Below are 20,160 nucleotides of genomic sequence, written 5' to 3' on the forward strand. Positions count from 1 at the left end.
CAGCAAAACTGACAAAAAAAACAACGATAATTTAATCAGTCCCTGTGGCGTGCACGCTCAGTTGATGTTTAATTCTTGGTTATGTTTCCTCCAAAAATATTCAGACATTTTTTTCCACATCAGACAAACTCGAGATCACTTAAAACATTAGCTATCGCACTCAACAGCGCGCGTGGGGTGAGGGGGGTTACTTGGGAGCAGAGGGTTGAGTATTACAATATGCGGGAGGAGTTTCCAAAACCCAGGCACACCATTGGCCCCGGGCCCCGAAGTGCTGCATATTTCACGCAGTGTGGAGCGAAGATAGCGTCCAAGCACAAGAAAGACAGTCATTGAGGCCAGTCACCAGTCAGCTTCAGTGTTAGTGTCCGCAAAGAATGACGAGTACGGTAAGAAGCAAGTTTTAAACGCGTCTGTTTTTATCTTCTCTCGGGCCCGTCGACGCTTTTCTTTAAACCTTTCAAAGTTAGCGGCGACTATAAAATATATAATACCCAGAAGGAGACCGCCTGAAGGAAACCTGTAGCGATGTTCGCTTTTGTCTGCCTTCAAGCAGGGCTTGTTTTTGCTGTTAATTATGCAGGCAGGGGTGTCCTGTGGAGCCTGGCCGCCTTAAGCTGCTCAAACTTTGGCCTACTAAGAAAAACAGCGACTGTATGTAAGCCGCTGTTGCTTAATAGTTTTTCACCAGCCAGTGTTGGCAGGTCACAGCAGCCTGCAGAACAGAGCAGCGAGGAGATAACGACTTTTATGGTTTTAACTCGATAAACTTTGTGATTTAATAATTTAATTTGTCTCAGACCACTTTTCCAAAGTAACAATACGTCAGTTTTTCCTTACTGTTAAAATAAACAAAACTAGTGCTTGTATAAAAGGTTAATAAACAATTAACACATTAATGGGATAACTATAGGGATGCGCCCGTTGTAAAATAACAGTTCAAAATAACAGTGTGGTGAATAGTTGTTGTCCACATATATTATCTTTTACCCCCGCCCCCTCTTTTTTATTTTATTTTATTTACCAAAGAAATAAAGAGTCTTACAAAACTACAGTCTGCTCTATAAGAATTATAGCATTTTTAAAAATGTATTTATTTCTGTAGTTTTTGTCTGTTTTTTTTGTGAGCTTGCAGCTTTAATTCAAGGGTTTTAAGAAAGTTTTGCATTAAGTGCCTTTAGGTTTGAATTTAATAGTTAAAAAGCTGCTCTGCTGGTTTGACTATTAAAGGACATCCCATTTATTTTTGCTTGAGATGCTTTTACCGTATGCTTTAGGTCATCATCCATTTGCAGTGTCCGATCAATTTTGCAGCACTTGACTGAGTCCAAGGCGAGAGTGTAGCCCTGTACACTTAACAGATCATCCGGCTTCTTCAATCAGTACTTACATCATCAAGAAACACCAGTGATCCAGCTTCACTAGCAACCATACCATACCATACCATACCATGCCATAATGTTACTGCCACCATGTTTGGCAGATGATGTGGTACGCCACGGATCATGTTCTTAGTCATGCTTTGGTCTTACTGTCATTCTGGTACAAGGAAATCTTTGTTTAATATAAATACACGCAAACTTTCGGAAGTTGTTGTGATTGGCAGTTTATTATTTTTGCAGAATGAACCAGATTGTAGAGTTTTTTACTATGTGTCTGATAGATTTATTTCAGTTTACATTTAACTTCTGTAATAAAAATTCAAGTGAAAAGCTACAAAATGCAAATTCACCAGTTGGAATCAATGCCACATATTTTATTAGCTTTATGTGTTACGAAATAACAAGGGAACAACCTAACCTTGTCATGAAATTGCTTATCAGTCAACTGTCCAATTAATTTATAACCTCTGAAAATGGGACGCTGTGCATACAAATGGATATAATTCCTAAATGGGTAATGCAGTAAATTTGTTAGACCCCTTGAATTAAAGCAGAATGTGTACAGTATAAAAAATGTGGTGCTAATAAATCCGTATTCAAAACAATCTTGCTCTGTACCCACGTTACTGAGTTGGTAGATTAGTAGTGTTGTTGTTGTTTTCTATCCAACATCTTAACTTTGAGACTTTTAACATAAACCTTACTCCTTCCTTCAGTATAAAGATTCAGGCACTGCAAGCCTGAAGGATGAGGAGGAGTTTACGGATATATTGGAGGAGAGGAGATGCACAACTGATCTTGGCTATGCCCTGAGAACCTTTAACCCTCAACCGTACAAAGGAGCCCCATCCAGCTCCACTTCTGACCTCAAGAAAGCTGTACTGGAGTCCCAGTATCTGCGCTATATTGCCAAAGAGGTCAGTCATTTTATTTATTAAAAAAATATAGTTTTTACTGTTTTGTTGTCAAAATAGTCAGTTTTTCCTCCCCTACATTTTCCCTCTCAGATTGCCTTGGAGACGGGGTCATCCGTGGAGAAGGTGAGACAAGAGGCTCGTGGGATTTTGGAGGAAATGTCTCACAATCTGCAGCTGGGGTTTATCAGGCTGATGGCCTACACTGTCAATAAGGTGTTCAAGAGACTCTTCAGAAGCATCTATGTCAACATGGAAGGACTCAACATGGTCAGGACTCATCAGAAATCAATACACTTTAATCAGTTATTGGCCAGTTTGTTTCAACAGTAGCTCTTTAGAGGTCACACAACCATTCTGATAGATTTGCTTTACTATAGTATTTACTACTATTTACTATACAGAGAACCTTGGAAGTTAAAATTTTCTGTCACTGCAGCTGCAGCAAGCCATCCAGGAGAGTCCTGTGATCCTGATGCCCAATCACAGGAGTTATGTGGACTTCTTGATTGTCTCCTTCATCCTGTTCACCTACGACATCCCAATACCTGTCATAGCTGCAGGAATTCGCAAGTATCTATTTGAATTAAGACAACAAAGTGTTATTTAAATCATACTAATTATACACAACATTATATCCATTTTGATTGCATCGTAGCATCCAAATATTATTATTATTATTGTTTATTTTTTTGTTCCGACTCCTTCTCTTTAAAGCTCTTGCAAGCATGAAGGTTGTTGGAGAGATTCTGCGTCGCTCCGGAGCTTTCTTTATCCGAAGAGCAATCGGCTCTGACAAGCTGTACTGGGCGGTGCTGTCAGAATATGTCCGAACAATTGTCAGGGTAAGACAAGGACTTTTTAAAAGTATTCCTAAGTGCATCTTTGGCAGTCAGCTTCTTTAACAATTAAAAGAAGAAGGCTTCCAACAGCTTAATGTGTTTTTTGTAGACAGGATGTGCTCCTTTGGAGTTTTATGTAGAGGGTTTCAGGAGTCGCACACTGAAGTCTGTGGTGCCAAAGCTTGGTAAGTGTCTAAATGTACACCTTTGTTGTTTTTGTTGCTGTTCCCCAGGATATCAAAGTGTGTGCATCTCATTATTTTGGACTTTTGTTTTTTTTTAGGTTTTGTTGCTTTAATTTTATAGCAGTTAAGCATGATGACCTTTTTCTATGGTGGCCCGGGGAGGTCAAATGCACTGCAAGATAAGAAAACACCAGAAAAAAGAAAAATCCAGCACAAGCAGACAAAATACAACTGAATAAAACAAAGCTGAAATGGTGAAAAAACAAACAAAGAAAAAACAACCCACAACAGAATTTGAATAAAACAATTGAAGTAGGGAAAGAAAAAAGAAATTTCACTAAATGCAACAGAAGAGTTTCTGGAGAGACAATAAGGTGATGGACCAAAACATGAAAACAATTACACTTAGACTCACTTAAAAGATTCATTTAATAATGTAGGTGTTTGCTATTAGCTGTTTACTGTTAGCTTGTCACTTCCACAGCTGGTCCGTCACATTATTGTCTCCCCAAAAACACTTCCATTGTGTTATGTGAGGTCTTTTTTGTTTTTTAGGGTTTGTTTTGTGAGATTTAGCTGTGTTTTTTCTATTTCTGTTGTGTTTTATTACAGGTTTGACCTTAAAGGGCCATTGTACCCTTTTCATTGTACAGTACTTTACTTTTGCACACCAAGGGATCATGCACTCACAGTTTAGGATATTTTAATTGTGAAAAGTCAAACAAGTTTACAGTATTTTTAGATCATTTTGTGTAATTTGAATATTCTTTTCAACTTATTTTTATTTCCATATGTATTTTTACATATTTACTTATACATGTTTTGAGCATCTTGGTGCCACATCTGCATTTGTCTGCAGGTATGATGGACATGGTGCTGGAGCCATATTTTAAAGGTGAGGTGTTTGACATTACGCTGGTGCCCATTAGTATCAGCTATGACAGAGTAGTGGAGGAGTCATTGCTTGCACTTGAGTTGTTGGGTGTCCCCAAACCCAAAGAAAGCACCACCGTAAGTTTCGTCTCATTGCTGACTTGATAACATTTCCCATGTAATCTTTGGTCCTGAAAGATATGAAACTACAGGCCTCTTGCTCTTTCACTGCAGGGACTGTTTAAAGCTAGCAGAGTTCTGCAGGAAGATTATGGCTGCATGCATGTGAACTTTGGCCGCCCCCTGTCTGTTCGACAGCTGTGTGAGGGAAAGATAAATCGGAGCGAGTACAATCTCATACCAAGGTACAGATTTGCTTTTTTTTTCTGTTTATGCAAGACATGGTAGCCATGTGTGCCAAAGTCACAATTGGCTGTAGCTAAAAATTGTGAGTACTGAGTATACACCAACCAAAGTGAGTATTAAATGATTTTATGATTTACCATTTATGTATTCTGTTAATGTAATCTCCATTAGTGATATATAAGCAGTTCAAATGAAGTGCATAAAACACCTTTTACATTTTTGAAATGTGTTTTTATTTATTTTTTCTTACTCATAGTGAGTGTAAAATGAACCAAATCAACAAAAGCATAACAAGTGTAACAGTGATACAACTTAAATGAATATTTTTGTCGTTGTAAACCTTCAAAGCCTGTATGTAACTTTAGAATCTACCTTGTTTTCTGTTTAGAGATCTTCCACAGAGACCAAGTACGGAGATCCAGGACTGTGTGAACTGGGTGGCTCATTTGATTGTGCGAACCCAGGAGGAGGGCTCATTGATCAGTCCTTGGTCTCTGATGGCTTGCCTGTTGCTCCAGGCTCCAATCACAACTTTAACAGAAGAGGGTTTGCAGTGGCATGGGCTCACGGAAAAAACACTCTGGCTCAGGAAGCTGGTGCTGGACTTCAGGGGCCGTCTGAACTGGCCTGGTGAGTGGGCCAGATGGATTTCAAAGATATCAATTTATTTTAATTATACTGTGTAGAAAGCAGCAGCATCAAGCTTAGGGTTAAGAACAATATAGGCTTTGCTTATAGTGGGCATTTAATGAAGCTTGCTTTCCCTTCAGTGACCAGCAGGTGTCCTTAGCATATTGCATTGCTAGACAACCAGACGCTGTTAATGCAGAGGAGTAACTGAGTAGTTTCCTTGCTGTTGCATAGGCTCCTTTTGACCCGGTCCTGTGTGGATCACAAAGATTAGGTGAATGCAAGTTGGCACAAGTGTCCAGAATCACTTAGGAGATGTTCAGTGGATTAATGCACTTTAAGTAACTTATCCTAAGAGGACTCCACTGAACTGTCTCACTTCACAGGTGTCCTGTGTGTGGACATTCACACATGCAGGCACGTGTGCACACTTCAACACACACACATGCACGCATGACTTTCTGAAGGTCATGTGACCCTCAAACTTTACACCCGTTTTGCAGCACACACCACAGACTCAGACGTGATGTCATCCACCGTGGCTCTTCATCACTCCATCGTCCATCATAAAGCGGGCCGTGTCTGCCTGGTTCAGGATGGAGACCCTGCGAGCCAAGATCCACTCAGCCCAGAGGAGGGTGTGATGAGGACGGCGGCGGCGGTGCTGATGCTGGTTTCCTACAGGAATCAGGCGTTGCATGTCTTTGTGCGTCCAGGAATACTTGCTACTGCCATCCACATCACAAAAAGCACACAGAAGGGTAAATGTTAGGTGCAGTTGCAGATTCTGAGTCTCATGAATGGACACATCTTGTTTAACTTTTTTCTGTTCACAGATGAGCTGTTCAGCTTCTTCTGCTTCCTGCGGGACGTCTTCGCCAATGAATTCATCTTCATCCCTGGCAGGGCATCGCAGGTAACAGCCATGTTTGTCGGGATCACGATTATTCTGTGCATGAACTGGGTAAAAGGCCAAGGTCACTGTAGCCTCTCGTTTATCCAATTCCCAGGAAGAGCTAATGAAAGAAATTTTGTGCTTATAGTGCTTCAGTGTTTTGCTACTATCATATTCATACACACTTGTGTGTGATTAACAATGAGACAGATTATTGTTACTCATATTGCATATGTCTGCCCCTCCATCATTTAGGACTTTGACGAGGCATGTTCACTCCTGCAGAAATGTGGAGCAGTCCACATGAGTGAACAGGAAGTGACCGTGTTGGAAACGGGGCTGGAAGTGTTATCCTTTCTGCAGAAGCTGCTGCAACCCTTCTTAGACTCATATCAGGTCCTTCTAACTTGAGTATCTCTCTCTGTGATTAAGTGTATTTCGTGGAGAGTGACTGTTGTGAAGATTCTTGGTTAGATGTTGTAAAGTTTTTTTTCTTATTATGGACCTTCTATTGTATTCTAAGAAATGTCATTAAACATTAACCACTGTTATCAGATAACAGATTATGACTAACAATCATGGCATAGTTTCTAATGAAATAAAGAGACATGCTGTAGGTGCATCTTTGAAACTTGAAAAATTATAAATATTGTCATTAAGACATTTTATGACCATAAAGAGTTCAATTTTGTGGGAGCTTATCTGCATTAGCAAAAGTATATCGAAAACTTTTTGTCTTTTAGTAAGACAAATACAGTTTTGTGTACTTCCTGGTTTACATATATTAAGATTATCTTTAGAGAGGAGATGCAGTTCATATCACTGAGTCTGAAACTAAAGACACGAGTCCTGCTTATGTGATTTAAAATGGATATTCCAAACATCAGTTTATTTCCATCTTGTGTCTAATGTTTATAGACTTATAGATTTATAGATGCACAGTACAATATTTAATGACTTCAAAGAATCTCTTGCAACTTCACAGTAACCATCAAATGGTGGTCAAGATGGTTTACAACTAAACTATTAACCATTTGGAAAACATTAACATCTGCTAACATGAAAATTATTTGTAACATTGTTAACTTACTATTGACTAAATTTTAGGCAAAGCATTTATTACTTTTTGACCATAATTTGACTTTATTTCCACATTAATATACCAACGTTTTAATGATGTTTTGGGGGTTTTTTTCCCCTCATGTCCAGCTGATCTTCAGGTACTTGTGTGAAAACGGAGCTCACGTGTTTACGGAGAAGCAGTTCCTACCTGCTGTGCAAAACCTGGCTACAAAACTCATCCTCTCAGGTAAAACTGAGTGTGTGGAATGACCTCTGAACTCTAGAGTTGTCTGCTACCTGGTAACTTGCAGATAACTCACAGTTTTTTGGGTTTTTTGTTTTGCAGGTGATCTTCACACCTTTGAAGTCCTCTCTTCTGACACACAGAAAAATGTTCTTTCTGCACTGCGGAGACTGGAGGCAGTGACAAAGTTGAGGGCGTGAGTAATGAGATTAAACCTACAGCCCTGTTTGGTTTTAAGCTCATTTTCTTTGGTGGTTTGAGAAGCTGTCCATAATGCTGATGCCAAAGTTACACATGCACTCTTCTCATCTCAGGTCCCAGCAGAACGAATACAAAGTGAACAAAGCAGCTGTCAGAAGAACTGGTGACATACTCTGTAAGATTATTTGTGATATTCCAGTAAAGATAAAGCTGCTGTTTTGTGTCCGTCTTGAGAATTTTGTTCTATTTTTTACCTTGCTGTCTTTAAAATGATCAGATTATTTTACATATACAATTACCGATTAGCTTACAGTTGTTTACTACACCCGCCTGAGGGATCTTTCTTATTTTTGTTTTTGTTCCTCTTCTTTCACTGTAGCTGGGAAAATCCCCCCTGAGAGCCTCCACGCTATACCTGACGCAAGACTTTAGTGTCAAGTAGAGTAAATTCATCTTCAGTATCAGCTCACAGTCCTGCTCCCCCCATCCCCAAACTTGCCTGTCTCTTCATTACTTCTTCTTCCTCATTTTCATCCCTGTGGTCTCTTTAGCAGTTTGACTGTGTAAAGATGCAAATGCAATCTGAGCTCACAGGCAAAATACTTGATCCCGGATGCCAGCCAGACTTAATCTACTGAATGTTGGCTACCTCTGTGTCCTTGCTGACATGCGTTTGAGACCTGAGAAGGCTGAGATGAAGCTAAAAAGCCCTGCAGGATAAATGTTGGTGGCCTATTACTGATTTAGTTTGACTGTAACCAGAATCAGTAGGTGAATAATAACATACTTTCTATTGCTGATCCTTATTTTTTTGGTAAATATATTGCCATAGATGTATTATTAATGACTGAGATAATGAATAAGAGAGCACTTTAAAATAAACTTGGTTGCCAGTAAGATTTGGTATAAAAGAATGTAGCAATAAAGCTCTAAAGGCCAAAACAAGCAAAGATGTCAGGTTTTGTTTGATTGAGACATTTATTTTCTTTACATTTCCATAAATGTGAAACAGTTGTAACAAAATGCACCATAGTTTTATTCGTCTTTTCCCACACGTGCTTAAATATAATTTATTTGATTCCGTTGGTAACTAATTCCCCTCAACAGTGAGTGAAAACCAGAAGTCAGAGTTCAACCTCCTGCCCTCCCTGCAAACCAATCAACACTCTGCTGTACTTCTAACCCCTCAGCAGTTAGAAGAAGGCCCCTTATGTGCCAATTAGCCACGGGAAAAAGATTATCTGTACACGGGTGGCACGTCAACCTTGATGCGTAAAGCGCTCACGGGGTCTTGACAAAACACCGAGATGTATTCCAGCACTTTGGAATTGAGCCTCTTCTCGCCCTCTTTCGCCCTTAGCCGCTCTTTGTCCCACCTCTCCTTCTCGCCGTTCATCTGTGAGAACAGGTTGATCTGGATGGTGCGCAGCGTGGCCGCCAGGATGTAGAAACCTCCCTGCAGCATATGACAGAAAGCGGCCCCGACGCTCAGCGCTGCGCCCATCATGTTGGGCACCGTCTCGCACACCACGCACATGCCCTCCAGAAAGTGTAGCGTGCCTTTCCTGGCCAGGGGTTCGCTCTGATGGAGGTAGCCTGGAGGAGAGGGGCCCTGCTGGGCATGGTTGACCCAGTACCGCGCGCTGTCGTAGAAGTGCGTGGCGGCTCGGCGCAGCGGGAGCAGGGCCAGGTACAGGTGACAAGCGGCTTTGGTCAGAGCGTGGAAGAGCAGCCGCAGCTCAAGCACGGCGTTGCCTGGAGATAAGAAGGTAACAGGGTCAAGCTGGAGTCTAAATTAACACCGTGGCTAATGTCGAGAACCACAAACAGCGTCTGCCACTGGATTAAAGTCTGCTCACCAGCCGGCTGGGCGGCGGGTATACTGAGCACGCAAAGCGAGCTTTCGGCAAGTAAAAGTACCCTGACAACCACCTGACCTAAAGCACAAACCATTCACTCTCTAAATAAATACTCAAAATTGTTTGTATTGCCCCCTCTCCCCGCCCCGTCATCTCGAAGCAATCAAGTGTGGTTGCCTCATCAAAAGAGTTTAATAAAACATTATTAATTATGTAATATATCTTATTTTTTCATTTAAAACGTACAGAAACGGGAGGTTTTGGTTAGTGACGCGATCTGCACCACCTGCGCCCATTTTAGCTATTTGTGTCATTTTGGGACACAAACTATTCCCTAATCTGTAGAGTCTCATCTGCTCAGTGCATCCACCTTTCGAGGGAATACACTCGAAATATGAGCTACAATAGAATCCACAACCACTTTAACATGTTATGTAGAGTGATTCCTGGTCTCTTGTGCCGTACGTTTATAGGTTAGTGGACAGGTGCCATAAAACCATTAAAAAGCCGTTTTCCCTTACCGTCTATAAAGCAGAAAATCCAGAGTAGGGCAATACTCGCTGCCAACAAAGTCCACCAATCCATGTAGCCTCCCCCCTGTGCTGACCCCAGCAACGAAAAGCGAGAAAGAAATGAAAAAGACGAAGTTATGATCTGGCCAAGCCCTGCCCTGCCTCTTTTACGCAGCTAATACCCAAACATTAAGTCGTCGCTTTCTCCGCAGGAGAACCGTCAAAGCGCACCTCAGGTGTCAACCGGCGCATTAAGTCCTAGAAGCAAGGCTACAACTCTTGAACCTACTGCACCGTGTAGCGGAAGTTTTTATTGGCTGGAAGACCCTCATCGGGCGTGAAAGGTGTCGCCTAAAGAGACTTTTCAACCTTTGGGACTTTAAACGAGTTTACCCTCTTATTTTTTTAAATATAAAGTGTTATAAGTAAAAATCTTATAAGAATATTTTTCTTCTTGAAGTGCATCTATGCTGAATTTTTTTGTAGTTTTCCCCACCTTTGCCCAAACATCTGCTAAATATGATGACCTCCTAACATTAGTTATTCAGCTGATCTCTGCGCACATTAAAGAGGATCCAACAGTCAGAGGGTGCATGACTCGTCTAGACTTGCATAATCTGAGCACAGATGTGGGGAAATCACTTTCCACAAATACAGTTAATGCAGAACGCAGAACCTTCGCCATTTACGTACGACGTCTCTGCGCGTGCTCGCCCCAGGCTCGCTTGCGTGTCGGCGTCATGGCAACGGAAACCCTCTTCAGACGGTGGTTCACCTGGAGGAGGTATCTCCTTACTGGCTCCGTTAGAAAAGTAAGTCTGAGCCCAGGGTAAAAGTTAGCAGTCTGCACACTTTTCCAAAATGATGTGTGTTGCACGTGACCTAAAAGCACGGAGAGTTTTGGTAAATTGGCCACACGAACTTCAGTCCTCAAATCAGCACAGGTAAGAAGCAACCACATTGTAATGGAGACGTGGGCTTTTAATGAAATTAAAGCAACTTAATTAGCAGGTATGGAGTAAGTGATGAGTAAATTCAGTCAGTGTTGTTCTTTGACACTGTCTATCGTTTATCACTACCAGCATGTCGCTGACTCCAGGCTGCTTGTTTTGTCGTGATGTAGAGATGAGCCACATGAAGAAGAAGGGTCCCAGTGGTCTGATCGCCGTGCACTCACCTTTTCCTGTCAGCCTGTTAAAATCAGAGGTAATAATAAATAAGAGAGCATCCTCATAAAAGTGGGAGTGTAGTAAAAAGAAAGCTCGGAAGTGGATTGTATATTACACAAAAGGAGCTACTGGGTGGCTCAATACCACCCCGCTTCCCATTATGTTAAATATACTGCTGTTAATGAAACTTTTAATTAAAGAGCATCGGCAGTGTAAGTGGTTTTGCTCGGCAGCACTGCAGTGGTGTTATGTTCTGTTTAAAATTTGGCTTTTGATGAGCACACTTTTTTCTTGTGAACACGGACACTCTGTGCAGTTTGCACTTCACAGCAGAGTGAGACTGTGACCTTTCACCACCTAATAATTTATCTCCAGTCTTTCTTCTTCTTCTGTATTTGTTCTCCTGCTCTCAGTATACGGTATGTGCACGCAGTGCTACGGAGGGCCTCAAGTGCCAAAGTGAATTAAATAAATAATTAAATAAATATATATAAATATTGAATTTTTAATTACACGTAATTAATTAATTAAAATGGGAAATAATTAGTTAAATATATGCATGACTTAAATGTCAATTCATTTTGTTTAAAACATTTAATAAATGAGTTATTTCCAATTTTAATTAATGAAAAATTTAATGAATGTGTAATTCATGTTTAATTAACCAAATCAGTTAATTCAAAGATGATAGTTTTTTTTTCTTCTTTTTATTATATTAAAATATCTCGGGGGTTAAATGTGTGGTTGATGTTTCACTGGCCCGGCCCACTTAAGATTAAAGTGCCCTGTATGTGGCTCACAATGTAAAATGAGTTTGACATGCCTGGCTTTCCTAACTGCACCTCTTCTTTTTCCTTTTGCGTATCATATCTGAACATACAATCTCAGAGTCTATTTTTAAAATGAATGAAAAGGTTTTAGTTTACTGACAGATACGGTAGCCACTGTTACCCGCACTTAAATAAGGACTAAAGGAGGCGCGCCGGATCAGGTTAAATGCAAAACAAAGAGTCTACCCTATCTACTGCAACAATAAAACCTAACAATAAGCACACGTACCTGTGCACTGATGCCAAAACCGCTGTCATAAAATGACCAGTGTCATTATCTTTTACACCAGAGTGTAAAAATGCACATATAACGTGTTACGTGTTAATGTAACTGCGAGAAGCTGCTCGTGTTTCCGTGTAGTGATGGGTGTGGTGGACTCTACATTCGTGTACACGGACATGATCTTCTCTCTATGTGAACTTTGGCTGGATTTCAAGAGTTCGGTCTACACAGGACTCTGCAGTCTGTAAATATATTCAAAGTACTGAATGCTGTGAAAACAAGAGATGTACATTACTGTGTAAAATTCTTGAGATACCCCTCTTTTTTAAATTATTTGCTTAGGAAATGGAAATCTTTGGATGTTTGCTGTTTTATATTCTGTTCTTTGCCAAGATGATCCCAGAATGCTTCAGTAATGTTGCAGTCTGAACTCTGGGCTTTTACTGCAATGGCAGTGTGTTTGGGATCATTGTCATACTGAAAAAATGAAGCTGACACCATTCAGACGCATTCTGGATGATATCAAATGGTGGATCAATATCTGATGGTGCTGTGTTTTATAAATTCATCAAATTTCACAAGATCTCCAACTGTAGAGACTCACTGTTGTAGCTTCCTGACCGCTTCTGTAAATATTGATGACAATTTTAACCAAAGCTCCAAGCTCCATCTGACGTGTTGCGACTGATTTTCAGACCAGTTCTTGTGTAATTTAGCATACCTCAGCCGACCTTCCAGTGAGACCATTTCTGATGAGGCTTCAATTAACAGTAGACTGGTCGACTGAAAGGCCAGATGCATCTCTCAGGTCTTTGCCTTTTCTTTTCCTTCGTTGCTTTTTTTAAAGTCCTGTTCCTTAAGAACGTGACTTTCATGTACTTTCGTGTTTTTCTAGGCCTGCCACTTTTTCTTTTGTCTTCCCCTTGTCCACTATCCTCAAAAATATTAAGGACACACGGCGCACTATGCCAGGATGTCTTCACAAAATAGCTCTTTGAGAATCAATTACCTGGTGCAATTATACTATTCGATCTATTTTATGTCTGTCGAACTGTGTTGTCTTTTGAATTTTCCATAGATTCAACTAAAGAAATGTGAAAGAAATTATGTGTTTTTGTAACACGCTGCTAGTAACAAAGTGCCTAAAGATACAGTTTAAAATTTGTTCTTAGCCATGATGTCCAGTATGTGTATATACAACATAGTTTCAGCCCTTGCATTAGGTGGCTTTTTTATGTCAAAATGTAATAGGTCAGTGTAAGTACCTTAAAAAAACAACAACAACCCATCACTCTGAAAATGGTAAGATACAAGGATAAAAAAATGAGTTGTGGCTCAAGAGCTTTGCACATCACTGTAGTTGGAACCATTCATTTATTATTCATACTGTAATTTCAAGCAAACTTTATGCACTGCACACAGTAACTACAGCGTACAATATACATCTGGTGTTTCAGGAGTGCGTTACAGATGTGAAGCACACCACGGAGAGCAAGAAGAGCAGAAGGAGCAGCTCACAGCAGCGTGAAAGGACGAGGAGCACCTGCAGGTCTGTAACGCCAGAGAAAAGGAATGAGGTGTCTTATGTGCCAGAGTGGGCCACCAAACGGGACTGGCTCTCTTACACCTCCCTCAGACAACTGCAGGTACTGCACTCAGTCGACTCACATCTTCACAGAAAAGATGGAAAGGATGAATTCCTGAATCTCTTTCTTGTCATTTAGGCAAAGATGAAGGCTGAGAAGCAGCAAGTGAAGGAAATACTCCAGCCATTACAGGAGACAGAAAATGGGTTTATCAAGGTAGGGTACTAGTTTTTATTGTACTGTAGTCCATCTAATACAATGACACAGCTTTTTTTCCCCTCACATTTTATTCTTCATTATTAAAAATACCTCCAATATTGATTGAAATGCGTTTTCATTCAGCAGTTGGAGTTTTACCTCAGTCAGCGTGATGTTACAGAGCTCAGGAGGAGAGAGCTGCTCCACAAACACTGGACTGAACATGTCTGGTTTCCCATCCAGCAGAGAGTGAAAGCGCATGTGTCCAGCTGCCCAGAGGCCAAGAGGCGCCACAACCTCTACAATCACTACCTCCATGTCTGTGACTCCAAGGTGGTGCTGAAGCTTAAATTAGTTTTGAAGTTAGGTCAATGACTCCTCATGTTGGTGCTAGAGTTTTTGCGTTGTTGTGGACAGCGATGTTTAGGTTTTGTGCCTATTACTGCAAAAACAGATGAGATGAATGTTTAACTTATTTCACTGCCACGTTATCTCTGATCCACAGGGGAATGTCTTTCTAGAGACCTACGATCCACAGGAGTACGATCCTTTACTTCTCAATATCAAAATGCAACAGGTGAACAACCAGGTGACTTCTGTGACTTGAATATTTCCCTTCAGTATGTTTCATAACAACATTAGAGTGTCTCACGTGTGTGTTACTGCTAATGCATTGATTCCTTAAAGGGGTCATTGGGCCTTCGTTTAAATGAAAGACCAACAGGAAAGAGATTCTACTCATCTTTGGGACCAGGTATCTATATATTTTCCCCTTTTTTGTGTTTTTTTCTAGCCAATCGGAAATTTAAGACAAACTATTATACAAATGCTTAGTCTTCAGTATTGGCTTAGTTATATATATATATATATATATATATATATATATATATATATATATATATATATATATATATATATAAGGTAATTATTATGCTTTTGTTGTCTGTCTTATACTGTTACCATGATGGATGCTCACAATAAACATGGCCAAAGTTTTTACCTGACACTTAATTAGGTACACCGTGCTAATTCTAGGTTGGACCTGCTTTTTCCTTCAGAGCTGCCTTAATTCTTCGTGGCACAGATTCAACATTTCTCTGAGATTTTGTTTCATACTGACATGATGGCATGACACAGTTGCTGCAGATTTCTCAGCTACGCATCCACTAGATCTCAATGGTTCTGTATTGGACTGAGATCTGGTAACTGTGGAGGCCGTTTGAGTACAGTGAACTCATTGTCATGTTCAAGAAGTCTGTTTGAGATGATTTGAGGTTTGTGATATGGAACGTTATCCTGCTGGAGGCTGCCATCAGAGGATGCACAAGGTGCACTGTGGTCATAAAGGAGTAGACATGGTTAACAACAATACTCAGAGAGGCTGTGGTGTTGAAACAGTTTTCAGTTTCAGAGGCCGAAGTATGACATTACATCATAGCGTTACACCAGTGGTTCCCAAAGTTTTTTCGCTAAGCCCCCCTTTCTTTTACAAGAAAATCTTCGCGTATAAAGAGCTAACATCTCCAAAATGTCATTACAGTTAGTCATTACAAGAAGTGTTTGTGAACTAAAAAAAATCAAGAATATGGAATACTGTTTGTCTGTGATTTGGACAGCCCAGCGTGTGCTCCCGACGCAGGTTAAACAAATTCTGTCGTGGAGACCTATCTTGGCACTTGTGCAGGTGAAGTCAAGAAGGCAAGATATGCTTCATCACATATCTAGTATTTGGCTTGGTAGGAAGTTGGTTTGGAAACATATTTGGCGAGGCTTCATCTTCTGCTTTGCGTTCATGTGGGGTCCCCTCTGCAATGGCCCTGGCCCCCCACTTTGGGAACCTCTGCATTACACCATAAGCACGGCTCATATAAGGATAGATGAATCAATGCATTCATGTTATTTACGCAAAAGTCTGATCCTATCCAAATGTCACAGCAGAAATCGAGACTAATCAGATCAGGCAGCGTTTCTTCAATCGTCTGTTGTCCAATTCTGATCAGCTGGTGTAATTGTAGCCTCGGTTTCCTGTTCTTTGCTGACATGGCACCCAGTGTGGTTTGCTGCTGTAGACCCATCTGCTTCAAGGTTTAAGGTGATATCTGTTCAGAGATGCTCTCAAGTGTTTGAGTTACAGTTGCCTTCCTATCCTATCAGCTCAAATCAGTCTGGCCATTCTCCTCTGACCTCTGACATCAACGAGGCAATTTTACCCTGAGAACAGCTGCTCACTGGATACTTTCTTTTTTTCGGACCATTCTCTGTAAACTAGAGATGGATTTGTGCAGAAATCCCAGTAGATCAGCAGTTTCTGAAATATTCACAATGCCCATCTGGCAGCAAACAACTGTGCAAAGTCACTGTGGCGTGGTGTGGTTTGTGGCTCAGCTACAGGGGAGCGGTGGAGCAGTGGGTTCAGGACATGGTGTCAGGGGAAGGCTGACCAGCACAGCTGATTTCCGTTGTATAATCATGCCTTCCCTATTTGAGTAGGATGCCGGGACCTGACCAGGGAGCTGGGTGTACTTGCACTGGAGACAAGCAGCTGTAAAGCTCCAAAAACGGAGTCACTGGAAACTTTGCAAATAAACATTCAACTGCTTGCAAAGCTACGCGCTGTGGGTCCTTTACATCACAGTCACTTAAATCACCTCACTTTTCCATTCTGACGTTCAGTTTAAACTTCAGCACCATCTTCACCATGTCTACATATCTAAATGCATTGGCTTGTTAGCATGTGATTGGCTAGATATTAGCTTTAGTAAGCAGCTGAAGAGGTGTACCTAATGAAGCCTAGGGTGAGTTTATAAATCAGCACAATAATGACAGAGTTGTTTTACTTAGTAAATATATATTTTTTTGAACTGTGAATTGTGTAAAGCAACTCTAGAATCCAAGAGTATAAAATGGAAATATGGAACTGAAAATGAGCACAACAGGTACCCTTAATTTTTTGCTGGATTAATTTATAATAGGTACTTCTGAAAAGTACTTATTAGCATTGAGCATTTTCATTAACTGCTCAGTGGTCTAGGAGTTTATCTCAATCTTTTGCTTTTTCAGTGTAAAATACTTTCAGGTCAAAACTTCTTCAAATGAGAGATTTTTTTTTTTTTCCTTTTCCTATCTTAGGGCAAAAACTCCACTGGACAAAAGCTGAACGGCGAACTAAAAGTCATCGACCTCTGAGTGAGTCTGTGAAGTCTCAGGCCAACAAACGTCTACATGCCTCATCTAAATATCCAGCCTGTGGGTCCATTAAAAGGCCAGTGGTCGTCGAGACTGATAGAAGCAAGTGTAGCAGGTACTTATATACTGTATTTGTACACTATAGCACCATACTGCTCACTGACAAATCCCACTAACAGTTTAAGTTTGAAATGTTTTTCATCCAGGCCTAACACTATACCACTGCACATCAGTGCAACAGCCACATCAGATGGAAGGTGCCACCAGACCAGCTGCTGGTTCTCCAGATGTGGATGTCTGCAGGAAACATCAAGTTAACAGTGACTTTGGCCACTGTGTGCATCCAAATAAAAAGAAACAAACATACATAAAAAACCTACTTCACAATTTTCCTGGACATCGTACTCGAAAGACAAACGCAGAAAAATGTTTTACTGTACATACATTTTATTCATGCCGGTGCCGTTTTCGGGATTTAATGGCGTACTTGCCATGAAACCTCAAGCTTACACCATAAGGCTAACCATTGACATTACATTATACAGCAGTGTGCAGCAGTTGTAATATAAAGATACGTGAGACAGTGTGCGACTGTCCACACGTGTGTGTAACTGGCTGATATGTTGTTATATTCTTTAATTAGCAGTGCGCCGGAAAAAAAAAAAAGAATTTACAAATCGAAAGTGAAATGTAAAAATCCGGTGAAACGTTGAGTCTCGTTTGTTACTTTCCATTTCTGGCTGGCGATTATGAAAATATTGGCAATCATCTCCGTGTTTTGGATCGTTTGAGGTCGCTGAAAAGCTCAGGGTCAGTGGAACAAGCAGGGACAGTAAAATCCCCATTATTGCGTAATGTGCAAGAGCATAAAAAAGGCACTTTAATGGTCCTTCATTACTATTATTAAGTGGTGTGTGTGTCTAATGGAGTATTCAGATGTATTTTCCTCATTTGGTTGGCTCGTAAAGCTGTAGGTCTAGTTTGACGTGAACTTCTCCAGTAGGGACTTCGTGCAGCAGAAGGCGACGGGTTGCTGCTCCTTTGCTCTCCATCTCTTTCTTTATCGTTGCCACGGGAACCTCAACGCGGCCGAGAAAATCTAAAGAGGAAGGAGGAGACTTTTATTTAGTAAGATGATTAAAATGAGAAAAAGAAACGCATCTCATCGGACAAAAAAGAAAAAGAAAAAAAAAAGAAGTTAAGACCGCTGATTTACTTTAATAGAGGAAAACCAAGACTTTAAGTGTTCCTTTAATTCTGTATAGGCAGGAAAAATTAGACAAAAAGCCTAATAATCAACTGTTTTATGCATGAGTGCATGTGCGTGTCCTTTATCCACTGACCATCTGGTGAGAACTGATCTTTCTCGGACACGGTGACGCAGAGGACATCCTGGTAGAGGTCTTTGATGAAAAACTGGCAGTTAAAATTCCACTTTGGGCTCAGAGTGTCGCTGATTGGTCGAGATGTGTAGCACTGAGCTCCCATTGTCAGCTCACAGTAAGGATTACTCTTACCTAAAGAGAAAAGGAGTTAACGGGACTTAATTACAAAGCATGCATTAGCACTGTCATGTTGCCACGGGGCCTCACCGTTGGGCTTACAGGCCTTGAGCTCCTGGGCTTCAATGACTGTCACCAGCAGCCGGCCGATTCCGCTGGACTTTAGAGAGCGTGCTAAAATAAGCAGAAGACAGTAAGATATATGACAAAAACGCAGCATCCATTCATAATTAGGATAATGTTTGAACAATACACACATGCATACTTCAAGGTTCAAATAAGAACACTTTGTTAACCCTGGCAGGGGGCTTGACTTATTGTAGATTTTTAATATGCAGACTGAAAAATGTCAACTCTGGAATAAAAGGAAGTAAAAATAAAGCACTCCATTCAAGCTCCAGTGCATGCAAATGACTACTCCAAAATTAAATGATACGATGCACGGTATAAATATGACACTGTAGGTGAAAACAGTCTAGTGGTCATAGGGACGAGTCGTAGAGTCTGATTTCCTGAAAACTTGTGAAGGTGCTGCACAGAGACCACCAAACAATCATTTTCAGATCAAGCAGATTCCAGGTCAGATGACACTAAGAAACTGCTTGTCATTATATCATTCAGCTCAAGCCGGCACTACAAGGAAAGTTAACAAGGGAGCAGCGGAGGAGATGATAGGAATACCAGCTTGCTCTGCAAAGGGATAAAGTCAATACACTCAATATTAGCTGACATATTTATGAGCGTGTAGCTGTGTTTACCTTGGTAAGCCTTCTCTCTCTTTTTCTTCTCTGTCTCTATGAAATGTTCAGATGCCGCTTTGATTTTCTGGACCCACGCTGCCCTAATGGAAGCAGTAAAAATGTGTGAGTGCTTCACGCAGAAACACGGACGTGTGGTTACACAGAACGCGAGATTTTTGCACACGTGCCTCTCGTTCAGGGTCTCGGTTTTGAGAGTGTAGACGCGATCGATGTGCGAGACGTGGAACAGCGGCTCGTCGCTGGACGGGTCGGGTGGCATTTTCACCAATACCTCGTTCAGGAAGAGAGGCTGGCGGAGATGAAATGCATATCGGCAAATGCAGAGAGAACGTAAACGATGAGAAAGAATAGTTCATCTGTGCATTTATATATATTTTTATATATATTATACCTTAGATTAGCTTACTGTTTTGTACATCTTGAGCTGTATGCTTGTTTTGGGGCTGAATAACTTGTCAGATCCTGAGGAGGAGAAGGGTTTGGCACTGTGTGTGAGGAGGAGGAAATCACTGAAGAGGAAAGCCCACAGCTCTCTGCTGCTTTTGGTCTTGTAGAGCCGACCGCTGTGGAGCAACTTGCGAGGCCCGAGGCAATTAGTCAGCGAGTTGAAGACCAAGTGCTGGGGGGGAAAAAGTGCAGAGAAAACAAGGCATGGCTGAGGAAAGTTGTTCGAAAATAAGCAAACTGTCAAGCGTTGTAGTTAAGAATGGAATTGTTGCTGTCCCTGCATAACAGCTCAA

General features: G+C 41.0%; 4 protein-coding genes across 4 annotated transcripts in view; 2 read left to right on the forward strand and 2 right to left on the reverse strand.

Annotated features, from left to right (window-relative positions):
• Window positions 1-240: 240 nt before the first annotated feature.
• On the forward strand, window positions 241-8,544 carry gnpat2 (glyceronephosphate O-acyltransferase 2). The gene is made up of 16 exons (XM_085383199.1): window positions 241-389; window positions 2,099-2,299; window positions 2,390-2,566; window positions 2,736-2,865; window positions 3,014-3,141; window positions 3,248-3,323; window positions 4,183-4,334; window positions 4,431-4,561; window positions 4,951-5,192; window positions 5,696-5,953; window positions 6,029-6,108; window positions 6,343-6,483; window positions 7,297-7,396; window positions 7,496-7,589; window positions 7,708-7,769; window positions 7,974-8,544. The coding sequence occupies exons 1-16, from the start codon at window positions 378-380 to the stop codon at window positions 8,024-8,026; spliced, it is 2,037 nt and encodes a 678-aa protein (XP_085239325.1). The 5' UTR covers window positions 241-377; the 3' UTR covers window positions 8,027-8,544.
• A 95-nt stretch (window positions 8,545-8,639) lies between these two features.
• LOC146651975 (uncharacterized) lies at window positions 8,640-10,537 on the reverse strand. The gene is made up of 2 exons (XM_085383200.1): window positions 9,975-10,537; window positions 8,640-9,349 (listed from the first exon to the last, which is right to left on the reverse strand). Exons 1-2 carry the CDS (start codon window positions 10,036-10,038, stop codon window positions 8,832-8,834), a joined length of 582 nt encoding a protein of 193 aa, XP_085239326.1. The 5' UTR covers window positions 10,039-10,537; the 3' UTR covers window positions 8,640-8,831.
• Window positions 10,538-10,592: 55 nt separating this feature from the next.
• Window positions 10,593-17,508, forward strand: fam228a (family with sequence similarity 228 member A). The gene is made up of 9 exons (XM_085381960.1): window positions 10,593-10,777; window positions 11,048-11,171; window positions 13,645-13,833; window positions 13,912-13,989; window positions 14,116-14,304; window positions 14,477-14,560; window positions 14,659-14,725; window positions 17,101-17,272; window positions 17,364-17,508. The coding sequence occupies exons 1-9, from the start codon at window positions 10,593-10,595 to the stop codon at window positions 17,473-17,475; spliced, it is 1,200 nt and encodes a 399-aa protein (XP_085238086.1). The 3' UTR covers window positions 17,476-17,508.
• A 103-nt stretch (window positions 17,509-17,611) lies between these two features.
• Window positions 17,612-20,160, reverse strand: part of itsn2a (intersectin 2a) — a 45,706-nt gene continuing 43,157 nt past the window's right edge. The window contains exons 33-38 of the mRNA XM_085381959.1: window positions 19,827-20,039; window positions 19,588-19,709; window positions 19,418-19,500; window positions 18,750-18,833; window positions 18,501-18,674; window positions 17,612-18,256 (exon numbers count right to left, since the gene is read on the reverse strand). Coding sequence (XP_085238085.1) covers window positions 18,105-18,256; window positions 18,501-18,674; window positions 18,750-18,833; window positions 19,418-19,500; window positions 19,588-19,709; window positions 19,827-20,039 — 828 coding nt within the window. The 3' untranslated portion in view covers window positions 17,612-18,104. The remainder of the gene's footprint in view (window positions 18,257-18,500; window positions 18,675-18,749; window positions 18,834-19,417; window positions 19,501-19,587; window positions 19,710-19,826; window positions 20,040-20,160) is intronic.

The sequence above is a fragment of the Rhamphochromis longiceps genome, linkage group LG15 (genome assembly GCF_057381845.1).
Source record: "Rhamphochromis longiceps isolate RC_006_pf linkage group LG15, R_longiceps_female_GT1.1, whole genome shotgun sequence".
Classification (NCBI taxonomy): domain Eukaryota; kingdom Metazoa; phylum Chordata; class Actinopteri; order Cichliformes; family Cichlidae; genus Rhamphochromis; species Rhamphochromis longiceps.